Source organism: Macrobrachium nipponense, chromosome 18 (assembly GCF_015104395.2).
Source record: "Macrobrachium nipponense isolate FS-2020 chromosome 18, ASM1510439v2, whole genome shotgun sequence".
Lineage (NCBI taxonomy): Eukaryota > Metazoa > Arthropoda > Malacostraca > Decapoda > Palaemonidae > Macrobrachium > Macrobrachium nipponense.
The window spans coordinates 19688165-19703164 of NC_087211.1; the positions used below are offsets into that span (position 1 = coordinate 19688165).

Below are 15000 nucleotides of genomic sequence, written 5' to 3' on the forward strand. Positions count from 1 at the left end.
GAAAGAAACAAATAAAGAGAGAAATCAAGAATATCAGGTAAAAGAGAAAAGCAAACCACCAATGAGATATGCAGAGGTGTCAGCAAAAAATTTCAAAGCATCAGCTCCGAAATTCTACTCAAGAGATAATAACTGTATTTATTATGCAAGAGGATATTGCAGAAACGGAGAAAATTGCAGATTCAGACACAAAATGAATAATTATGATAAGGAAGAATCAAATATTATGGAAAAGTTGGATTTTTTAATGTCAGAATTTCTGGAAATGAAAAAAAGAACAACATACCAGAACAGGAAAGAGACATGGGAAAATCCTTATTACTACCAGTATTAAATGAAGGAGAAAACACGCAAAACCATCATAGTGATGAATGCGCAGGGTTTAGTTACGAGTAACTCAAAAAGAAAAATAGAGTACTTAGAAGAACTAACCCAAAATGAAAAGAAAATAGATATAATGAATATAATTGAAACCTGGTATTCCCAAGAGACTGGGAAAATGATGATCAAATAAAAGGGTTCCAAACTTATAGATCAGATAGAAAAAATAGGAATCAAGGGGGAACCGCAATATATGGGAAAGACAAAAAACAAGGAAAAATATATGAGAAATATAGTAACTCAGAATGTGAACTAATAGCGGTAGAATTTGAATCTGAAAATTGATGAACATAGTAATATATAGACCTCCTAATACTAAAGAGTTTGACTTAATAATCGAAAAATTGGATGATATATGTAGAAATCACAAGGACTGGACTATTCTCCTATCTGGTGACTTCAACTTTCCTTTCGTAGAATGGAAAGAACGAATAGGAGATTGTGGTTGTACTTATACATATAAAAAAGAGAGAGTAATAGTAGTGCAGAAGATAAGAGGCAATTTGAAAAGCTATTAGATATGCTACTAGAATACAACATTCAACAAATAAATCACCTGCCAACAAAAGAAAGGAAAATACTTTAGACCTAGTATTTGTGAACGAGATGAATTATGTTAAAGAAATAATAGTTTATAATGCGAATATTTCAGACCATAATGTCATAGAATTAACAGTTCATTCCAAAGCAAGTGAAAATAGAGATAAGCAAGAAATGAAAAAGTGGGAAGGATATGGAAAATACAACTTCTACAGTAAAAATATAAAAATGGTCAGAAATTAATGAAGAATTAAACAAAGATTGGGATAACATTTTCGTAAGTGATGACATAAGGGTAAATACGGAGATATTATATAAAATATTGGAGAAAATAGTGGAAAAATATATACCGAAGAAGAAAAGTAAACATCATTCATGCATACCAAGAGACAGAAGGATCTTGTTCCAGAAAATCAGAAAGTGGAAAAAAGGTCTTGCAAAAGAAAAAAATGCATGGAAAGTTATAGAACTAAAAAGTAAGATAGAAAATGCAGAACAAAAGATTATACAATCAAAAGAAAACAATTAAAAACGGGACTTGGAAGAAAAAACCCTATTAAATATCAAGCAAAACCCCAAGCTATTATACTCATATGCGAAGAAGATGAATAAAAGAAGAATAGAAATAGGCCCTCTGAGAATTGAAGGGGAGATTTAACGAATGAAAAAAAAGTAAATTTGGAAAAAACATAAACTGGCAGAACGATAATAAGAGAGAATTCACCCCTAGAATAGATAATGAAGATAATGATATAGAAGTAAGGGATGAAAATAGTGAATATTTAGCTGACATAGATATTAATGAAGCTGATATTGTGCAGGCTATTAATGAAATTAAAAATGGAGCTGCTGCAGGGCCTGATGGAATTCCTGCTATTTTGTTAAAGAAAGTAGTTCATTCTATCGCAAAGCCACTTGCAATATTATTAAGACAAAGTGTAGATACAGGAGATATATGATGAGCACAAATTAGCGTATATTACCCCTACTTTCAAAAGTGGATCAAGACTAGAGGCAAGTAATTATAGGCCTGTGAGTCTAACATCACATATAATGAAAGTGTATGAAAGGGTAATGAAGAAAAATATTATGAAACATTTAATAAAAAATAATTTGTTTAATAAAGGACAACATGGTTCGTACCCGGAAAAAGTACACAAACCCAACTGTTGGTCCACCGTGAGAACATATTCAAAAATATGAAAAGCGGAAAATGAAACAGATGTGGTTTATTTAGACTTTGCAAAAGCTTTTGATAAAGTAGACCATAATATATTAGCGAAGAAAATTAGAAAACACAATATCGTGGATAAAGTAGGAAGATGGTTAAAAGAATTTTTACACAACAGAAAACAGATAGTTATTGCAAACGACGAGAAATCGGATGAAGTCAAGGTAATATCCGGTGTGCCGCAAGGTACGGTGTTAGCTGCAATACTGTTTGTTATTATGATTTGAAGACATAGACAATAATGTGAAGGATTCGGTAGTGAGTAGTTTCGCAGATGACACAAGAATAAGTAGAGAAATTACTTGTGATGAAGATAGGAACGCTCTACAAAGAGACCTTAACAAAGTATATGATTGGGCAGAGGTAAATAGGATGGTATTTAACTCTGATAAATTTGAATCAATAAATTATGGAGACAGAGAAAGAAAGCTATATGCATATAAGGGACCTAATAATGAGACCATCACAAATAAGGAAGCAGTTAAAGACCTTGGTGTGATGATGAATAGGAACATGTTATGCAATGATCAAATAGCAACTCTGTTGGCAAAATGTAAAGCAAAAATGGGAATGTTGTTACGGCACTTCAAAAAAACCAAGAAAAGCTGAAACACATGATTATGCTTTATTTATAAAACATATGTTCGTAGTCCACTTGAATATTGCAATATGATATGGTACCCACACTATCAAAAGGATATTGCACAAATAGTGTACAAAGGTCCTTTACAGCTAGAATAGAAGAAGTTAAGGACCTAGACTACTGGGAAAGACTACAATTCTTAAAATTATATAGTCTAGAAAGGAGAAGAGAACGCTACATGATAATTCAGGCATGGAAACAGATAGAAGGAATAGCAGAAAATATCATGGAACTAAAAATATCAGAAAGAGCAAGCAGAGGTAGATTAATAGTGCCCAAAACTATACCAGGAAAAATAAGGAAAGCACACAGGACATTAATCCACTACGCACCAGCATCGATAATGCAGCGTCTATTCAATGCGTTGCCAGCTCATCTGAGGAATATATCAGGAGTGAGCGTAGATGTGTTTAAGAATAAGCTCGACAAATATCTAAACTGCATCCCAGACCATCCAAGATTGGAAGATGCAAAATATACCGGAAGATGTACTAGCAACTCTCTGGTAGACATTAGAGGTGCCTCACACTGAGGGACCTGGGGCAACCCGAACAAGATGTAAGGTAAGGTAAGGTCTCTCTCTCTCTCTCTCTCTCTCTCTCTTATCTTCTCTGTTAATCGCTTTTACCAGTCATTTTCACCAAAACCTATTTCAACAATAAAAAAAATAAATTATCAAATGCCAAAAGTTAGTCAAAACAAGTAAACCTAAAAAAACAATTCTTATTTCATGGTAAGCAATAATGGATTTCAAGTTGTCGACTGCTGCCAAAATGGAAGTTGCTCCTTCCTTCATCTTTAAGTTAAGGCAGGCTTTTTAGTCTCGAGAAAATAGGTGTTCCTCTTTGACTTATAAGCGGATGCATACATGGTGCGGATGATCCAGAATACACTTCGCAGATCTGAATATGTATGACGATGGTGATGACGTCACAAATGCGTGAGGCAGAGCCTTCCATCTTGGCTAATGGCTGAGCAGGAAATCCCTGTTGCATTCCTCCTTTGGGGAATAATTAAATTTTTTTCCTCCAAGCATTCCCCCCAACCCCTTCCTCTCAGATACCAGGAAACACCCCCCCCCCCCCCCACACCTAAAATACTTGAAAAGGCAATAGATTTGGTACGTTTTGCGGCACATGACTCTCAGACTTTGAACAGCTTCACAGATACAGAAAATCTATTTTTCAGAACTAGTGACAGCATAAAGGGGGTATCGCATAATTCAAGACCATACACACCATACATACATACATACATACATACATACATATATATTCATATACAGGCGGCCCGCGGTTAACGGCGCAATCACTCAACGGCGAATCGGTTTTATGGCGGTCGTCAAAAATACTCATTAAAAAAATAAGGCATTTTAAAGGTATCTTTACGGCACAAATTTCAGTTAACAGCGCCGCTAGCGCCGTTGCCTAACGAGTTCATACATATGTAGAAATGCCGTTCAGACCATAAAGGTTATGCAAATTATATTAACAAATTTTATGGAGAGTTATTACGTAGGTATTAGGGTAAAATATATGCCTCTGACGTTGTTCTATGCCGAAAATATCGAGTTACGTAAGTGCAAATTTAGCTATGGATGTGTCGATTCATAATTGTTCATGCTTTTGTTTAAAATGTGTACGAAAATGTATTACGTGAAAGGCACTTTTATTTCTGTACAGAAATATGATACAAAGGCAGCTTTTGAAACTGCCCTTCACGTTATCAAATACGATGTTTTTTTCATGTTCTTTCTTGTAAGCCGCCGCCTGCCGCTCTTCCGAAAATATAGATTTAAAAAAAGTGCAAATAGCGATCGATGTGTCGATTTTTCAAATGTTTATGCTTTTGTTTAAAATGTGTATGAAAATATATTGCGTAAAGGTATTTTCATTTTTGTACAGAAATAAGATACAAATTAAGGCAGCCTTTGTAACTACGCTCCACGTTGTCAGGGGATGGTTTTTCATGTTCGTTCTTGTCCGCCAGTTCCAAAAACGCATTGTGTTATTTTATTAATTATGCATCTTTTCCATAAATCCTTTAAAAAGTTATACATTATTTAACTCTATCCAAGAATATTGTATGTATTCTCATATTATTGTATTTTAAAATACTACGGCAAACTTAAGCCCGTATTCCGCGGAGTGGCCAATGTTGTGGTTTGAAATCAGCTGATGAATACGAGTCTGTTTCACCATAACGCAATTCTGAGCGAATGCTCTTGCTTCTAGTTAGTAGCATAAACGAATATCTATATACTTGACTTATATGAGACAAAGTTATTTTTCCTTATACAGCGTGTTTTTAGGTGGAAATATTCATTGAATATGTCTCGTTGTGAATGTGAACTACTATTTTTTTTCGTTAACAGATTACGTTGGCGGCATGTTTATTGCGTAAAAAATTACGTGATTCCGTTCGCAATACGTAATCCTTTATATCATCGTAACACGAACTTTACGTTATTTATCTTATATCGGCTGTGAAACCAAACAGTAAAATGTGTTCTTTCAAGCACAGTAGTTTTTATTAAAATTATTTTATCCCAATTTTATCTACAGTTGTGTGTGATGGCAGACGTTTACTGCAGTTTTATCCTTGTTGCCGATGTACGATAAGTCATTAGCAGCTTGAACAGTTTTCTCGGCTTCAGTTATAACTAGGTTTAAATTTAACGGTATATTTCCTGATTGATCTTTAATCTATATTGATCTCTGATCTATAGCGAATAAAGTTATTTCATTAAGATATCTCAGTTCTATTCTATACATAACGCCATTTATAACAAATACGGTAATGTTGCACTGTAGTACGATGATCAAAATACAAGCCAAACAGATGTTATCCAGTTCGGTTGTACTTAGAAAAAAAAAAAAAGTAGTTTCTCGTTCGGTTGTTCATGGCTGTACACGTTCACGCAACGAGTATAACGTTAAAACCATACTTTCATCATTCTCTTTTGCTGTTATTGAACTTATGTAACTAGAAGATGGATAAAGTTAGGCCATTGTAATTTGATCTCTCATAAAATCGAACTATCGTAAGACTAATGATCGTAACCTGAACACTACAGCTACCTGTACACTGTATAAACTTTATTATATCTTTACATACTCTAGACACCCACATGTACTGTACAGTAAATTCTAAAATACTATACTGCATAAATATAATTTTACTTATTGCGCCGTTGTGGGATTACGGTGCCTTTGACTGGTCTAGAGTTTCGAAAGAAGGTGTGCGGCGGCCGTAGGCTTTAAAATCGCTCTGCGTCGAAAATCGCTTGGTGTCGGTGGCCAGGAACGGAACCCCTGCCGCTAACCGAGGGCCGCCTGTACATATATATACATTATATATGTATATATACATAATATACACACAAACACTAAATGGTTTCCATTCTGGATGGGAAACAAATTTATGTTACAAAGTGTTTGCACACTTTGTTTGCAAACATTGTATCCTAGTATGGACAGGCCTGTAGTCAGCCAGTTTTGGCCTGTTCAGCTGTTAGCCTGATTTGATATTTGCCAGTCTAAATCCTATCATAACTTTAGGCTCCTATTGTTTAGGTTAAGGGGAGCTGGTTCTCAACACTTGCACTCAAGCAAACTGCAAGTAAAAAAAATGCAAGCAACATAGTATCCATAAACATATAGACAAAAAAAATATAGTAAAAAAATAATTTAATTTACCCTACATTTAGCCCACTACAATGCCCCAGTTGTAATAAGGATATCCTTAATTTGTCTGACCTGATAGATAAGATTAGATCCCCTGTTCAGGAGGTAGATGATGTTGAGAACCAAGAATTTTAATACAATATATGGTGACGGTATTGAACTCATTCGTGAAGCATTGACAACATCATCTTTTTTCCTTACAGGTATAGAAGCTTTACACAGTCCTAAGAAGGATTTGAAGTCTTAGTTACTGTGCTCAATTCATACTGATTCTGTCTAGGCTGTGAGAATTCTTGTCTCCGAGTGTGGAAATTGGCTTTGGTCTATAGTCAATAGTTTAAACTTCTACCCCCTCCACTTCCTTGACATAGTTTTATACAACCCCTAATGTGGCGCTATACCAAAAGACAAATCAACCAAGATCTGGTGTGTTTAGGCCCTGGATTGTCCCTAGATCAGATTAGGTTGGATGGGCCTTCCCTTACTCAACAGGAGGCAGTTACCTTGGAATCGACTGCTGCTTCTGCTATTCAGACAATATATTGGTTAGACTTAAGGGTCTACAGTGGTGGCTAAAATATCTTCCTTTGCATTAGGTGATTAAGAAGACAGTGCCCCCCTTTTATTAGACTTTCAGTAGGCAATAAAGCTATCTCTAACCTGACCCATTTAAATGCTAATATTTGAGTTTTACAGTAGGCAGTAAAGCTCTCTCTAACCTGACTCATTTAAATGCTAATATTTGGGTTAATCTATTGCTGAAAAGTAGAGATGCAGCCCTCTACAAGTTTTCAAGGTAAATCAGCATGGATGCTTTGCTGTTCTTGAGGAATGGGGATATTTTGAACTCCCCTTCTCGCTTCCCTACGGAGCAGCTAGCATAGTAGTTGATAGATGCCGTGCAGGCAATGATGACTGGCTAGTTCATCTAGCAGTGTCAAAGTTAGCTGGGGCTTCTTGCCTTAGTTCATTGAGACCCAGGCCTCTTATCTTCAGTGACGACCGCTAACAGAGCTAGTTAACCTGCTCAGTCATCTAGTACTAAGAAAACAACAGCCCTTTTAAGTTCAGCCCTGCTCTTCTAGACCAGGAAGAGGAGCCAGAGTTAGGGCCAGAGGAGGCAAGCAATAGATTCGGCGCCCCTCCCCGCTTTTTGCCACCAAGTCATTGGGCTATGTGGCAGAGTTGCGGAGTGGAGTCTTTGGTGGTAGATGTCCTACAGGTGGGATATCTACTACCTTTCGATTTCCCTCCCGTCCCTCCATCTAAGCAGCCCCTTCATCATTATCATACACCGAGGAGAGACTGAAGTATATAATAGCTCTCCAGGAGGAAGTGAGGAAAATTATGGCAAAAGGATTGGTGGACTAAGAGCATCATTCTCCAGGATTCTACAGTCAGGTTTGTCTAGTCCCCAAGGCAACTGGAGACCAGTGATAGACCTTTCTACCCTGTACCTTTTCATCGGGAAGACCTGATTAAAGATGTAGACTCCTCGTATGGGCTTGTCATATGTCAGAAGCAACAACTTTATGCTTATGATAAATCTGAAGGATGCTTACTACTTCAGGAGTTTCAAGAAAGCTTCAGGGCACACTGTAGTTTTGATGTTGGACAACGCTATTGTGGTTGTGTAAACAAAAAGCCGGGGGCAAGTCTCTCGCCAATTTCACTCGCAGATGATGCTTCTACACCAATGGGCCAGCCAGGAGGATTGTGGTGGCTGACAAACTGAGTTGTCAGGGTCAGGTCCTGGAGACAGAGCACTTCTTACATCAGGAGATAGCAGACAGGCTCTTTATCCTTTTTGGGGAAGACCAATGTTAAATCTGTTCATAACAAGGTTCAACCGAAAGCTGGAAGACTAATGTTCTGATGTCCCAGACCCCTTCACCATGGCAGAGGATGCTATTCAACACTCTTGGGACATCCTGGAAGTTTGTGCATTCCCTCCCTTTTGCCTGATCCATTATATTTTGAAAAGGGTTAATGATTTTCCAAATTCTCAGAATGACCCTTGTAGCTCCCTGGTGGCCTCACGTAGAATGGTTCAGTGATCTACTACCTGTTTTCAGCAGTTCCCAGAGAGATTCATCCATGGCACAACCTCCTCTGCCAGCCTCACATTGAGAGATATCACTAGGCAGTAGGGCCCCTATCTTTTCATGGCTGGAGACTATCTAGTATCTCCTGTGAGGGAGAGGCTTTTCTCACAGAGTACCAACAGAGATTTCTGGCTCTCAAATCTTCCTCAGCTCTACCAGGGAAAATGGGTCATCTACTCCGTGATCTACTCTGCCTGTTTTCAGCAGTTCCCAGAGAGATTCCTCCATGGCACAACCTCCTCTGCCAGCCTCGCATTGAGAGAGGTCACCAGTCAGTAGGGTCCCTATCTCTTCATGGCTGGAGACTATCCAGCATCTCCTGTGAGGGAGAGGCTTTTTTCACAGAGTACCAACAGAGATTTCTGGCTATCAGATCTTCCTAAGCTCTGTACCAGGGAAAATGGAATCTAGGACAATTGTTCGAAAAAAATTATTCGAAGACAAATATTCGAAAAGTAATTGTTCGACATAACAGTTGTTCGAATCAACAATTGTTCGAAAAATATACCTGTAAAAAGTTGTTCAAAAATATTTATTTTATAAACACTCATTTTGTTTTTATGAAAATAAAAAAATTAGTATTACATTATATAAAAAAAGGACAATAAAACGGACATGAATTTATTTCTGAGTAATAGAGGATAAAATAAGTTTAATAAAATGACAGTTTCAAAACAAAATATTTGCAAGTTTACAAACTGAAATGATATGAAATTGCACGTAAATAATCGATCACATTTTGATACTCTAGAATTTATCAGTAAGCGACTTCAAGCGTTCTGCAGACCTCTATTTCTTTTTCCTTTTGTTGCACTCGATCCCACCTAATAATTTTTCTATATTAATTTCAGTCAGGGCTTGTTCTCTTCTTAGTGCTGCTAAGAATTTCCAGATACAGTTGGATGACATCCAGAGACTTGACGAAGAAACGTGTGGTGCCATCCTTTAATTATGTTGTTTGTCTTGGGCAAATCTTCTTGTACCCTTGCAAAACAGGACCACATTTCAATTTCAAAGTTAGGTTGGTGACGCGTATTCCTACGGCCAGGCCTCCCAATCCAGGTACAGGCAGTCCCTGGGTTAAGACGGTCTCGGCTTATGACGTTCTGAGGTTACGATGTTTTTCAATTATATTCATCAGACATTATTTCCAGGGTTACGACGCCTACAACGCTCATCTGGCAGATGAAATATGACCAAAAATGCAAAATAATCAATATTTGAAGTTTTTTTTATGAAAAATGCCATAAGAATGCAGTTTACATAGTTTTCAATGCACCCAAAGCATTAAAAGTAAGGTTTTCTTAGGATTTTTGACGATGTTCCGGCTTATGACGATTTTCAAGATTGGAACCCGTCGTGACCCGGGGACTGCCTGTATCTTCATAGTAGTCCACAATAGGTAAAGCTTCGGCTGGAAATATATTTTCATCCATTAGTGCGCTGAAAGTTTCGATGACTCGATCTGCTGGAACGAAGGCAAGGGCTAGTAGCATGCGAATGTTTAGCGAAAACTCAGCATCAGTGTCATACCTTCTCTTGAGGCCGAATTCACAATTTTCCATATACACATCGACACATGAAAAAAACACCCGTAATGATTACTAGATGGCAATTCTTCCTTAACTGCCTTTACCATAGAACTGCCTTTACCATAGCGGGCTCAAAATCTGTGTTTACAGACTCAACATCTATAAACGGTGCTATTGTTTTAACAGTTGTAAGGAAATTTCTATATGTTTCTTCTCTCTTATTCTGTAATAAGGCATAAATCAAAGGTATGACATAGCCATTTTTCATTCCATGAATTGTATAAAGCTGCTTGAAAATAACTGGCACAGTTTTAAAGGTACCATCCATAAAATAATGCTTGCATGAAGCAAGCGCACTAAGATTTTTCTGGGTTAAAAATACCAGCATTCTGTCATCTACTTCTCCAGAATCGAACATCAAGAAAGATTCGCCCTTGCTTGTTCTCATATCTTGTTCTAATAATATTAATTAGTTTCGATGATTAACAGTTGATCTACATTGCTCTTCCTTCCTCACTCGATTGATAGTTCGCTTTATGCTGCTGGTTTACGGTAGAGCAGCTGCAACACAACCACTTTACTGTGCAGCTGCGTTAGAGATGATAAAATGAGGAGAATCTCGTGTTGTTCTTGCGTCAGTCTTCAGTCTATCTTAAAAACTTCCGTACCTCAACATTTGTTGAATTTCCAGAGTGATTATGTTCACCGGAAGTAGAACTGATCGAGCCATCAACTGTTATAGAGCGGCCTTTGCACTTTTCAGCAAAATGTTGGCATTTCTAATAGACCTTTGACCTTACTTGCTTGTCTTTCACATATATGAATCCGTCCAGTAATAGCATGGCTCTTCCTTTCTCGCTTTGAATAAATTCAGCCATGTCTTTTTGCAAAATGTGTATCCTCTAAACTAAAGTCTTTTTGAGCTTTCTTGGAAATGAACAAAGTATTATGTTTAATTGTTTATAGCTATATTTTTCGAACAACTTTTATGTTTATCTTTATCGAATAATTGTTTTCGAACAACTGTTTTCGAATAATTTTCCGGATACGGGGAAAATGGGCTATCTACTTTGATTGGTGTCATCAAGGGGGGGTGGTGTTCAATAGTTGGGACATCTGTTCAGCAAAAAGCAGATTTCCATGTTTTTTCTCCAGAGAAACTTCTTTGTTTCTCCCATCAAAGGCTATAGGGCTGCTTTGCGGTTGGTTCTGCACCCAAAAGATGTAGTATTGTCTTCTCACAGGAAATCTCAATGCTACTCAAAAGCTTTGAGCAGTCTTGCTCTCCTAGAGAACTTAAACCTCCTAGTTGGGATCTGACTCTGGTCTCAATCGGTCTCATTCAAGCCCCATATGAACCGTTAAGGTGATCTAACAGGAACTTGACCCTGGACTCGGTCTTCTTACTGGCTTTAGCTTCATATAAGAGAGTGGACTAACTCCATGGTCTCTATCCTAGGATAATGTTAAACTCTTGAGGGATTGGGGGTCCATTGCCTTGGAATTTGTAGCAAAGACTCAAATCCTTTGTTTCATGATGACAGGTTTGAATCCTTTTCCTTCCCTTTCTTTGGATATTTTGATGATAAAATGACCTAGACGAACTGCTATTATGTCCTGTCTGGGCGACTGTATGGTTACCTAAAAAGGGTTTGCCACCAAGACTGTAAGCACAGGCCAGATCAAGAAAGAAGTGTACTACATGAACACCATCTCTTTCTGGCTCCATGAGGTTATTAGACATGCTTATAGCTCTTCTACAACCTCTGATTCTAACACAGTGCATGTAAGAGCATATCATTCTATGTTCATAGGATTTTAAAGGCTGGTACTTTGCTTCATTAGACTACCTTCACATCCTTCAATCTACTGGACTTTGCCCATAGGTCCTTGGACGCCTTTTCCTTGGGTCTGGTTGTGGCTGCTCAGCAAGCTGTGTAGCTCATTCAGTGCCCCTATTGGGACAGTTTGTATCATATCCAAGATTATGGTATGAAAGTGAGAGTGAATAAGTTGAATGGTCTTTTTCATTTCCCTTTTCCACCTTCTCTGCTTGCAGACAGTAGGAAGATGGATCCAACATGAGCTGGAACTGGTTAGATACAGGTGAGTGAATGGCCATTCTGTTTGAGGAAGTTTATTCATACACAAATATGTCCTTGCAGAAGCTAGTCCTTCCTCTCTCTAACAAGGGGAGAGAGGAATGACAATAAACAAATCGATGGGTAATGTAGGTTTGTTGTTTTAGCAGATGTAGGTCTTTTAACTTCCACTTCTACAGTGTTCCTCCACATTGTGTATTAGCCTAGTAGTCTTATTTGATAAACTATCACCTGACAAGTCAGACCATACATCTAATTCCTCTGCCTTCGCCTAACCAGGAAATGAGACTGGTTATGCTGAACCTCCATTGGTTCATGGCACTTTTCCTCTCACCAAAAGTGAGTTTGTCCTTACATCAAGTTCTAGGTGTGTTCTGCATCTGAACAAATGCCAGTTTTTAATTTGTATTTTCATGGCTAAGAAACCTACTGTCTTGATGTACATTGCCAATCTTTTGCCATTACTCAAATTGATTTCCTTGGTGGAAGAAACTGGATGCATCATTGCGCTCTTGGCTTAAGGGAGGTCGGCTGATGCCACCGCCTCTCATTCGATTGGCCAAACCCCATTGCCACCAATACTGTGTTCTACAATTTTATATGTTTTGTACTGGTTTCCAGCTGGCACCAGAAGATTTATCCTTACATCAACACTGTAGGTTAGCTATGTAAAAAAAAAATCTCATTAAGTACCTTTGAGACATTACATTAAGTTGCATTTTGTCTTGTAGGGCTTTGTAGAAGGAGCTGCTGTTAAATAAAAAATTAACTACGTGAAGTGTAAATTTGGTAGCTAAATGAGGGAGACCAAAGCTCAATGCAAGAAGCAATTCAGCTTGAGCTTGAAGGGAAGGCTCTCTTGTACCTGCTGTGGGTATATATAATGCCAGTACTAATTAAACTTATCTGTATTTGCTTTTGAATGTTATGAATGTATGTAAAATTTTAGCAATGGAAGAATAAGCTGCTTTTACTTTTAGACAGGTCAACAGATGTACCCAGTAATGGTATTGCTACATGGTGGAGACTTCTTGAGTGGTGCTGCCGGTGAATATTCTCCTCTGCCAATAATGTATAATGATGTGGTGTTAGTTATTCCGCAGTTTAGACTTGGTATTCTTGGTTAGTATAATTTCTTTTATATTTTATCTGAAATTAAATTTCCTTCAGTTGGATTTTTTCCCTAATTCTCTTAAAAACCTAGTGCAGTAAATTGTTTTGGGTGAATTAAGTGTCAAGATTCTATAATTATTGAAGTGTGACCCAAGTAGGTCTGTTCTTGAAGTGACTGGTTTACTATCCCCTATCCTTAATTCTAAAAACTGAAAAGCTCCAAAATCAAAGTTTTTGTGGAGGGAAGTATCCGTTTACAAAAGTCAAACAGTACAACTATAAGATAGCGATTTTACTAAAACTTGATTAGTGTATTCAGTTCCAGTATACTACATACAAGTATAACAATCTAATTATTATTGAATACATAACCGTTAGTATAATGTCTTTTCTATATTCTGGTAATTTTTACAATAGATTTCTCAGCTGATTGCCAACACTCACATTGCCCTTAGTTGTTAGGTGAAACATAATTCATGAGTATATTTATCTTGTAAATTAACAAAATTGTGTTTACAAATTCAAATTATATTTTTAAATGCAGAAAATTTTAAATAAAGGAAAGTTGTGATTTTGTCAACTTCAGCCTGAACTTATTTTCAGCTTAGCTATAACCTGCAGCTTACTTTTAGTGGTATACTTTCTGAAGACCACCACCTCCATTGCATGAAGGATGAATGAAAATTTATTTCTATGTATGAATGTCACCATTGAAAATTAGCAAGTTTAACAAGTTGACAACTTTCAACACTACTCTCTTGATGTTTGAAAGTTACTGTAAATGATGTTACTTAACAGCGGTTTCTTGATTCAGCTATTGATTATACCAGTATTTTTCATGAAATACTATAGTCAATTCACTTAGAGTAGATTCTTGTGCCTATGAGATGTTTGTTTGCCGGCCTCTGATTGGCTGGTACGGTACCGGGAGGTAGGCTGCTTGCTCAGTGTGTCATATTTTCGTTTGTAGCTTAGAAAACTTGTAATATGCTTATATTTTTTCATTTATCTCATGTTTTGCAAAAGATGTGAAAGTTTGGTCATACCTAAGGATTTGCTAATAATTGTACAACTAAATAATCTTTTCCTGAAATCAACAAGATAAAACACAAAGGAATTATGAGTGAAAGTTCATAGAGAAGCATTTCAGTCTTTATACCCGGTGTATATTTATCATCGGATTTTGCATAAGTCGTGCGATCAATTTAAAATAAAACTTGTTTTCATACTATAAAATTTCACTGAATACGCTGGTGCTTTCAAATTTTAGATGTGTGTAATATATGAAGTTAAATTGAAGAATGTCTCATGTTGCATCTGTACTTGACTCAGCCTGGAAGGAAGACAATCTTTCTTAATTCTTTGTTGTTTATTACTTCACTGAGATTATTTCATATCACGCAAATAAGTCTGATATCTCTTTCGTTTGAAAATATATTCATATAATAAAATTAGAAACTATTCTGAAACAACCTGCTTAAAGCTTCGGCTGAGTCGGAGAGTGTGAAGTCTGTCCTCAGAGTTCAACTTCTTAGCTGGACTGAATTCCCCGCGGCCCACCTAGATCTGAGCTAACGAGACCAGATGCATCCATCTGATTACAGGCAGCCCGTAGTTAGCGGCGCAATCAATTACGGCTGTTGTCAAAATAAGGAATTTTATGGTAT

General features: G+C 37.2%; 1 protein-coding gene across 1 annotated transcript in view; it reads left to right on the forward strand.

The window, feature by feature from the left end:
* LOC135196907 (juvenile hormone esterase-like) overlaps nt 1-15000 on the forward strand; it is a 462912-nt gene that overhangs the window by 174552 nt on the left and 273360 nt on the right. The window contains exon 3 of the mRNA XM_064223722.1: nt 13201-13342. Coding sequence (XP_064079792.1) covers nt 13201-13342 — 142 coding nt within the window. The remainder of the gene's footprint in view (nt 1-13200; nt 13343-15000) is intronic.